This window comes from Perca fluviatilis, chromosome 4 (assembly GCF_010015445.1).
Source record: "Perca fluviatilis chromosome 4, GENO_Pfluv_1.0, whole genome shotgun sequence".
NCBI lineage: Eukaryota > Metazoa > Chordata > Actinopteri > Perciformes > Percidae > Perca > Perca fluviatilis.
In genome coordinates, this window is record NC_053115.1 from 13575233 (window position 1) to 13585715 (window position 10483).

Sequence of the window (10483 nt, forward strand, 5' to 3'; positions counted from 1 at the left end):
TGTGCCTCAATTAAGAGAGCAGGGCACGGCGTGGCAACAGCCATTGCAGATTCCATATAAATAAAAAACAGTGCTAGTGGGATGGATACGTCATTCGCTATTGATTGTTAGGGCAAAACAAAACACCACCCTCCCATTAAAGAAACTGACTAATTTAAAGTGATGGTTCAGAGTAATTTCACCCTAGAGTCCTTTGCACCACGACCTCGAGCCAAACAACCCCCCAGAAGCTTTTCTCACCAGGGTCGAACATTGGACGAGTTAGCGTTATCAGCTGATTAGCTTAGTGCAGGCGCTAATGGATCCAAGAGTGTATCTTGTACATTACCCCACTAATAATGCCCGAAATGATACCAAACTTCTACACTAGTACAAATTGGTTATGTACTCATAAAACAATGGATTGGAAAGTTTGTAAGTACACCAGGAGTTTATTTAAATAACACTTGCCTGCTGCTTCTGCTCTCTGCTGCTACTGCTACCGGCAGTAAGACGAGTGCTTAGGGACGTCTACAAATTACAACACCGAAAAGAGATACAACAAAAATATTTATTAATTTTACTTATTTTTTAAAAGTGCTGTAGTACAACTAGCAGGAGACGTTATAATTGGTGGTGTTTGGAGACACTCCCTTAAATTAATAAATATTTTGTACTAGTGTAGAAGTTTGGTATAATTTCTTGCATTATTAGTAGGGTAATGTACAAGATACACTCTTGGATCCATTAGCGCCTGCACTAAGATATTCAGCTGATAACGCTAACTCTCCCAGTGTTCGACCCACGTGAAAAAAGCTTCTGGGGGGTTGTTTGGCTCGAGGTTGTGGTGCAAAGGATCCTAGGGTGAAATTACTCCGAACCATCACTTTAATGTCAGGCCAAATGAATGAAGTAACATGATTCAGTCTGATTATCAGGCTAGTCAGGAACAGGAAAAGAGACACTAATGGAGATTTATTATGGGCTGTACATCATGGAAGTAAACCAGGAAGAAAAATAACTTGTCTGGCATATGCGCTGGCTAAGCAACTTTGATTGGAATAAAGAGCACAATCTTGGGACCTGTTATCCCTTTGTTATGATGCATCCATGGGTAAAAAACGACTCAAGTCTGTTAGATCTACTGTATATGTGCCTGTTGTGTTGTTCCAAAGCCCTGCACTCTGCAGGCTGAGGGATGGGTGGGGGGTGAAGCATAGCACTGAAAGCAGGGCCTTGTTGCCCTCAGTGGTAGCCTGACCAATCTTCTCCTCCCCACCTTGGCTCACCTACCCACACACACACACACACACACACACACACACACACAGAAATTAGTCCAGTCAGCCAGACAAGCAGTCTAACTTTAGTGGGATAAGCCACAGTTATACTTTGGGTTGGCTTCCTAAGAAGCAAGCACAGGTAAAGTCAGCACAGCCACGAGAACATGTTCAGGCACAAACCTACAGTTTAATAACTCTAAAACTCTACACAGAGGTATTATCATTAAATCTGATACTGTACTTACACTCATCATGGTGAACCGCAATGTAGCAGAGAACAAAAATGTGCGTGTGTAGATTCTGTGCTTTTGCACATTCAATGCAGTTATCATAATAAATTGGGTTGAGACGTGTCTTTAGAAAACAAAACAAAACAACTCCATCGACCATGGAGGTTTTTGTGGCAGGTTCCCATGGCAACAAGCCACTTAAATCTTTGCACACTTTTCTAACTATTTACCACACCTACCCCAATTGCCCCATAGGACCTGCGCTCTGATCTAAAGTCCGTGCTGTCGTTTTGTCACAGAAGCTTGAGGGAACTTGATCCTGGATGAGTCATTCAGGCACAATACTGCCCTGAGTTGGGCCAAGTTCCCTTGTTTCCGCCCCAGTGTCAGTCAACCCTTACCATGACCAATCACACAAAGGGGAAGGGTCATGGATTCATTCCCCAATTCCCAGTGCGGCCTTTAAGCGTTCCACAGCGCTGAATTGGTCCTGACCCCTTAGATCATCCAAGGCGGCACTTCCCCCACGCAGACCGAGAAACTGTTTTTATCTGTCAGTGAGAAGGCCTCTGACCTAATGAATCACCATGACATCCACCAAAAACACACAATGATTTTGTAGGAATTAGTGAGAGAGTCACTAGAACACAGCTTCTGAGTCTACCAATAGTGATTAGTAATTACCAGTCTGTAAAATTTTAAACATAACAGTGACTCAAGACTATTCCACTCTGGAAAACTAACATCAACCTATACACACTTTCACAAAGGTGAATAATTTGGTCTATTCTTGTTTTGGGGTAAATGGTCTCCTATATCTTGGGAAAAAAAGGAAAATGTGTTGCATCCAGCTATATATTCACTCACACAATGGCCAACCTTCTACCATAATGAGGTTTGTATGCATGAAAGAGCATAGAGAGATATTCTCTCTCAGCCTAAATACACTTCTCTTTTTCATAATAAATGGCTTGAACTCTTCATAACTACTTTCTGTTTCATTCTTTTTTTTGAGGCAGCCAAACTTACAGTAAACACAGACACACACAATCCATGTGAATACACAATGAATGTTATTGCAATGCAGAATTGTCTAGCTTGTTATTTGTTAAAAAGTGATTATTCTATTCATGACTTGTATTTATCAGAAATATCTCTTTTACAAAGACAGTTTATTTTGTATAATAATTTATCATTCAGTTTAGATAGACATGACTACTCTCAGACATGCTATAGAAGGAAGTTGTACAATAGCGAAAACAACGCATCAAACGAACGGTCTTGTACCAAGCTATGCATGACTGTCATTTACTTACAAGACATATCACACAAGAAAACATTAAAATTGATTTTCAAATTTTAGTAAAACAGCATCTTTTGACTAGAGGCGTTGAAAATATGTAGAAACTAGTTTGGCTAAGTTTTGAACAAAATACAAATGTGGGTTTGATTCTGTTTATAGGTCTTGTGGCTGTGGAGGGTCTGTCTGAATTATGTGTTGGGGACACTGAAGTGAAATGGACTATTTCAAATTATCTGATTATTGTTAAGGTTATGATGCAAGTTGTAATCGTTGCATTGTCACAATGTAATGTCTGTTTTGTGGACCCCAGGAAGAACAGCAGCTGCAATGCTGTAGCTAATGGGGATCGTAATAATCTAAACTAAAACTAAACACACACCAAAAAACAACAAAGGGCCTTTAATAGAACTCTGTGGTAGTAGTTATAAACCTACTATTCAAGGCTTGTTCAGACCCATCACATAACTGTTTCTCCAACACGTACTGTATACAAACACACAGACACACTAAACAAACAGCTACACAACAGATAAAAAAAAAGTAGGTCTGTCTGTTTTTCTACTGCAACTTCTTCCTTACCTGGACTAGGACAGGGCTTTGGGTTCGGACAGCTCTTTGTGCTCTCTGCGGTCAAAGTTGCGTGTGAACTGGGTTGTGGAGTTGGTACACTGGGGTCCACCTCATCAGGTGGCTCTGGGGAGATGGCAGGGGCACTCCTCTCCTCATCCATGGGCGTAGGCCTGGCTCTTGTGGGAGGAGGTGGAGGGGCCAAGGAGTGAGCCTGAAGCAGAGAGAGGAGACAGCCAAAAATATTATTACAGAGATGATCACATGGGTTACATGAAAGATTTCTTATTGTCTTTTTAAATTGAGCAACAGCCAACAGGCCAGTGCTTTAGAGAGAGAGAGAGAGAGAGAGAGAGAGAGAGAGAGAGAGAGGGGTGTAATCATGCACAACTTGAACCAGCATGAATCCCTTACAGCTATAAAATCACTAAAGGAAGGGGCCTGTCGTGCTACTTTCATCAAACAGTTGTAACACACCGGATGTGCATAATCATAGCCTACTTTTAATTAATAGTGTTTAAACTCTTTAATGTTATGTTGTGCAAATAATAACAATGAGGGTAGTATATAACTAACATGAGATTTAAAAAAGGCAACCGTAATAAAAGCAATAATTCATTGTAAAGAACACACACTCACAAAGAATAACACGGATACAATACAAAAAGCTGCCTAAATATTGTTCATATTTACTTAATGTATTACTCCCAGTCAAGATTATGAGTTTTTTTTTTTTTAAACTGTTTAATTATATATACAAGGGTCGTTTCTCAAGTAGATGCAATAATCTATCATACTTAAATAAGTAAGACTGGAGCCTTACTAAATGGTTGCTAAGCGACATATATAGCCTAAATGAGATATCTTATGACCTTCATACTTGCTTAATTGCCCACCGACGTGTGTTTTATCTGATGTTTTAGATAGGAGTCGAGCAGGCAATCAAAACCGAGCACCGGACCCGTTAACTGTGTCACGTGCCAACGTGTGTTTGGCGCGCGCCAACCCTGCCAGAGCAGCTCAGCAGGACAGCTGTTTGCGCGCTCCCGTGGTTTTGCTCTGGACACATTCGCTGCCCCCAAAAGTTTTGACAACCTAGCTCTAAGTTTTATTTTATTAATTTTTTTAAATGCGCTTGATATGGCGACGTTTAACGAGTTTATAAACATGTATTCGCCCTTAAATAACTACAATTGGCTTAGTTTTATACGGTCAAAGGTGTAAAGAAGTTTCGGCAACAGAGAAAAAGACATCGCAACGCACACTTAAAAACAGTGCCAAACTTGTAGTTTAAATAGCATGCGTGTACACATGTTTTGCAAATAGTTAAGCCTACCGTTAAAGAGAAATGTACGCTGAAATTGAAAATATAAATAGGCCTAGGCTACTAAATGTTACTGCTATATAGCTTATAACGGCCGTATTCTGTTTACCTGTACGTCTGCGCCCTGCTTTTCCCTAAACGAGTCCCTGCATGCTCAGACCGAGCGCAGCTCCAGTGTGGCGATCCTTTTTCTGTTCTGGATTCATGCTGCACAATTACTCGCTTTGATCTACAACAACACAGCAAAACAACTTCTTACCTTCTCTCTGGCTGGAACGCGGTGCAGCCAAACCTTCGGCTAATTCATTCTCTGACCGCTCCAGGTGGACTTCTCGCCCTCCGAGACCTTTCCCGTCCTCTTTCCCTCCACTCTTGACACCTTACACGACCACCAAATCTCGTTTCGGCTCATGTAGGTTCCCCCCCAAACTCCCAATTCAATGCATTTTTCTCCAGCGAAGATAGATTCTCTCCGCCTCCAAAGTTTCTCTCTCCGGCTCGCCCCGTCCTCCAGCAGACCAGATGTTGGGAAGTTTTGTGTGTCTCTGCAGGCAGCTCGCTTTGTCTGCAGTGCAGGGCTGACTCGATTTCTGTTGCGTTTCTGCAAACGAAGTACAAGTAGGCTACACCACTGTCCCAAACTTGTTTAAACTCTTAAAATGAGCAGCAGTATCCGATGTGTCGGTCTCTCCTCTCTCTTTACTCCCCACTATACTTGCCTCAGACTTCTGTACTGCAGCTATTGGACAGGAAACTACAGTCAGCAGTGATTGTGCTTCCTCCAGGCTACAAGCTCGTTGGGCTGAACTATACTGTCATATAATTACCCCCTTAACCCGAACCAGACACAGCACTAACACAGGGTAGCTTTCATCAGGAATTATGAGCCCAGGAACCATATGTTTTGTCATTAATGATAGAGTAACAGTTTGTGAATATAACTTTTTATTTAAGGTCACAACTGTATAGCCTACTCACTAAAAATCCCATGCCACATTTTGATGCTCAGTTATGAGCACTATTTTAGCTATAGTAATGACATTTTAGTCTCCTATAATATAGGCCCACCATATGATATACCAATAATGTTCTGTGAAGTCATTGCTGCTATATTATTATAATTTCAGTTCTTAAAAAACAAAAAAGTATACTGTAGGTGTGAAAAATCAGTTGGAGAAATGGTTCATTAGCTACTTTTTGTCAGCCAATGCTTCTTATTTCAACTTTGAAGAAACTTTGAAAACATAACATAATTTTTGAAGATTTTTTCACTTGTGATTTTAGTGTATTTCAGTAACATGCTTAATTCTTTAAACCTCTGGCCTTTTTTTTAACATGCCATGTTCACGTATTGTACTCTTGACATGAGTCAACCAAACCCTTGTTCTTCAGCTGCAGGGCCACCGTTTTCATGTTGTTGTGACTCACTGTGGGAATTTTCTGTATTAATTCTGTTGTGCACGAGATCTTTTAAGATGTCCCAGTACAAGACCAAACTAGGTTATGACTCATGATTCATCCTCATAATAGTAATAGTGTACTCAAAAGCAATTACAAGAAACCCTAAAAAGCACATCCCTACCTTGTACCCCATTTGCCACTGACAGCTGGTTATTTTCAGAAATTTAAAAAATAGTAACTTTCATGTCAAAAGCAAAGGAATTGAAACCATCACCATGTTATCAAGTGCTTTATTGACTAAATGAATTAACAAATGTTACAATTTTGCACTCTGTAATATATAATATCTAATACCTTAAAGTACTGACTTTAAGTTGATTGCCACAATATGTAAGTCATCTGACATTTAATCCACTTCGCAAACAAAAAAATTTAGGTTTAGCTAAATACAAATTAACCAGGGAGGCTAGATAATAACAGTATTTACATTTACACTCATACAAATATGTGTCCTAATTCACTATTGTCAACTGGTTACCTTTCATAATTACGTTCTGAGAATTCCATTAAATGACGGTTGCTAAACAGATGCACTTATGTTGAAAAATAATTGCAGTAGGTGTACGTATCAAATGACCTGATATTCATGTTTTAAGACTTTTGATACCATTAGTTAAGCAGCAACAACAAATGTTTCGAAATAAATAAGAAGGCTCAATCAAAAATAAACAGTCCATGTCATGTAGTGTATTTTACTTTGCAATAACATAAATTAGCAAAGGTTAATGGCCAACAATAATGATCATAATGAGCCCAATCTGTCTGTCCGTCTTTTTTCTTATGTTTTACAATAACTTTCTGACTTATCTCCAACTTTGTTGAGAATAGTCTTTAATCATTGTTATTACAAACAATAAGGTAAGTGGACTAAAACAAATTACTAAATTATAAGAATTAGTTGTGTTGTCTGGGTCACACAGGATAAAACCCCTGTCTGCTCGGGCCATATTGACACCTGGAGCTTGTGGCTGATAAGAGTGTTTTCTGTAATTTATGTTTAGAGGCGTGGCAGGGGCGTAAGGTAATTCACAGCAGCAAATCTTCTGAGGCTATTTCTTGAGACAGGCTCTATTTTCACTAACAACTTGATAACCTCCTGTTCCATTTGTGTGTACAATCATTCATCTGAGACATTCAGGCTTTGACACTGAACTATTTGTAGGATCCATGCTCTGTGGGAGAAGACGTCTGTCTGGGCACGAGGGTCAGAGATTGTGTGGGCAATGGTAGCGTTAGAGAGCCGGATTGTTTTTGTCTGTTTGTCTTTTGGTTTGTGAAAGAAATCCAGACATACTGTATTTTACTGCTGATCAGGTCTGACTCACTTTATGATCCAAATATTTTTGTTATACATAATTCTCATAGATATAAAATTAAGACAGATAATTCAGAGGGGCTGTTCCAGTATAAATGTCACACATTTGTTTTTATTTTAACAAAACCTGCCACTGACAGGAAGTATGACAACAACCAATAGCAGCATTTCAAAGTCTCTTTGAGCTAAATCATATCAACAATTTTCAAATAGTCAACCTCATTTCATCTAATTCCAAGTGTGTTAAATGTGTTAATGAGGAAATTCTTGTCTTTTATGGGATATCATCAGATCAGCTAAAAATGATACCGTACAATTATGGTGTTATGAAAACAGACGTCTTGCATATACAAAGCAAATACAAGCTTCAAAAGACCCTGAAGACTGTTGACATTACATTGCGGCTACATTAAAGTCTTGTGTGTTTGTACTAGATTCAGTCTCCCTACCTATTCCAACACTGAACAATGGGAGAGGAGAACTTTTCTTGTCATCAGCTTCCTGAAAAGGTTATGCTCTTTATCCTCTTGCTTTCGTTCACGACTCACACGCTTTACCATTCACCACAACCACGGGGCTCTCTACAATACAGTCCGATAGCTTTCATTTCTATTGCTTACTTGGTATTTACATACTTACTTAAATGCTAGTGATTCGCAGGTACTTAATGGTAATTTAATCAAAACTTTTGCTTTAATGACTTTTAAACACATTTCTCACAGAGTAGATTTGCCTTTGTTCTGTTTCCACAGTAATTGGCAGCTCCCTGTGGAGGTGAACAAGGACTCTTTGGACCATCCAGGGTCTAATGCACCAAGTAGACCAATATGGCAGCGTCCCTCCACATTCCTCACCTCCAACAGTGCTATCAAATCAGCTTTCAATTATGAAACAGGAGCAGCTGTTGACACACACATACATATTTTATTGTGTGCAGACTAGAGGGACAGAAATAACTACAACAGCAGATTATATTTTGTCCCTGGTCCTGAACTGCATGTAATTACTGTCAATACCACTCTCATTGCTGTACAGCAAATATAGTCTGGATCGACGGAACTACATGGCCAGGATAAGCCTGACAAGCTTTGCCTTTGGCCCTTCGCAATAACCTCTGAGCTAGCAAGCTCACATTACCTGCTGAAAATGGCAAGTTTTGAAGAAAATTTGGTTTGTGCAATAAGGCAGGCCAGCTTGCCTCTTTCAGTGAATGATTGTAAAGATTTACAAAGAATATGGAGGGGATTGCTATGGACAAAGTACACACAGCGATACGCTGGTAAGAGCAAATTACATTTAACCATGTATCCAGCTAATTTACATATCTGATGTTACTGTATTGTGTGAACAGTTAACTTATATTAAATTAACATTTAAATATTGTACACTGTACCAAGGGCAACTTGTTCTCACAAAGGCAATCATGTCATGCTTCACTATAGTGAAAGCAATTCTACCTTTCTCACAGCACGTAGACCTGTTTAGAGGCTTTCCAGTCCACTGAGATCCAGCAGAGAAAGAGCAGGCTGCCTTCTCTAGCTTGACAGCACTGGAGGACTGAGATGAGAGCTGTTTCACTAGTCCAGGACTTCTGTCCAGACTGCATGAGATGGCACATCCAAACCCTATACCCAGCGTCAGATCAGCAGAAAGGCAGGGTGGGAGGGGCAGACGGAGGCAGAGAGAGAGACAGAGTGTGTGTGAGTACAGTGCATGTGTGTGTGTTTGTGTGTGTGTTTGTGTTTGTGTGTGTGTGTGTGTATGTGTGTAGGTGTGTGTTCACAGAGAAGTGAAACTGGAACTACACGCACAGAGTATCTACAGAAACCGTCTCCGAATATTATTCTAAACTTTTGACGTTGATTGTTTCACTGGTTTTGAACAGTTTGGTGTGATTGGGACAGAGAGAGAGAGAGAGAGAGAGAGAGAGAGAGAGAGAGAAAATGTGGTTCCAATCACTCACAAAGATGCTTTTGTTCTGTGGCTGGGGCCCTCTCTCGCTTTCTCTCTCTCTCTCTCTCTCTCTCTCTCTCTCTCTCTCTCTCTCTCTCTCTCTTTCTCTCTCGCTCCCTCTCTTTCTCTCTCTCTCTCTCTCTCTCTGCCACACATGGAGTCGTGGAGTTTCATCCACTTTTTCATTAGATGCATGACGTCTCTGAGGAGGGCTCTTGCTAAAGACAAATGAATTAGCATTGTTTATACATAGTCCATTGATGCAACTATTGTGAAAATAATTAGGTGATTGGTAAAGGAACATGCCGACTTATTGGGACACTCACCGCTAGCCTAGTTTAGCACAGATCCTGGAGTTAACCGGCTCCAACTAGCCCCAATAAGTGACAAAATAACGTCAACATTTTCCTATTTACATGTTGTGATTTGTATAGTCACAGCGTGTACAAATTACAAGGTCACATGAGACACAGCCGTCTTCTAACCGTCTACATACTGGGAACTATATTCTCAGAAGGCGAAGCACTGCTACTCCTGCTACTTAGGCAGAGTGATTTGCTCGGAACACAAGAAGCCCCGTGGTGAGGAGCAGAGAGTAACAACGGTGCTTTTTAGGTGTTGCGCTAATCACTCTGCCCAAGTAATGTAAATAGGAAAATGTTGGCATTATTTTGTCACTTATTGGGAGCAGTAGGCTAGCTGGAGCCAGTTACCTCCAGGATCTGTGTTAAACTAGGCTAGCGGTGGGTGCGCCAGACAGATTTGCGACACGCACAGAAATGAGAAGGGTATGTATGGACTTATCTAACTCTGGAAATGTGAATAAGATAAAGTTCCAATAAGTTGGCGTGTTCCTTTAAGACTAAACAATTAACCCTAATGTTCAATAATAATAATAATAATATGATGTAATATAATGATGTTCAATCCTAATGTGTAATATCTATGCTTCATGGTTAGTTCTGATTCAGCAGCATTCACAGTATTGGTATCTGATTCTGCTGTACAATTTTCGGTCGCCTACTACTTCTGAATACTTTCAGCTACAAAACTACTACTAAGCTACTG

The 10483-nt window shown here is 40.2% G+C and overlaps 1 protein-coding gene across 1 annotated transcript in view; it reads right to left on the bottom strand.

Moving 5' to 3' along the window:
• Positions 1-5461, bottom strand: part of mdfi (MyoD family inhibitor) — a 33427-nt gene extending 27966 nt beyond the window's left edge. Inside the window, exons 1-2 of the mRNA XM_039799112.1 lie at positions 4946-5461; positions 3375-3576 (exon numbers count right to left, since the gene is read on the bottom strand). Of these exons, the coding sequence (XP_039655046.1) occupies positions 3375-3525 (151 nt within the window). The 5' untranslated portion in view covers positions 3526-3576; positions 4946-5461. The remainder of the gene's footprint in view (positions 1-3374; positions 3577-4945) is intronic.
• Positions 5462-10483: the final 5022 nt, after the last annotated feature.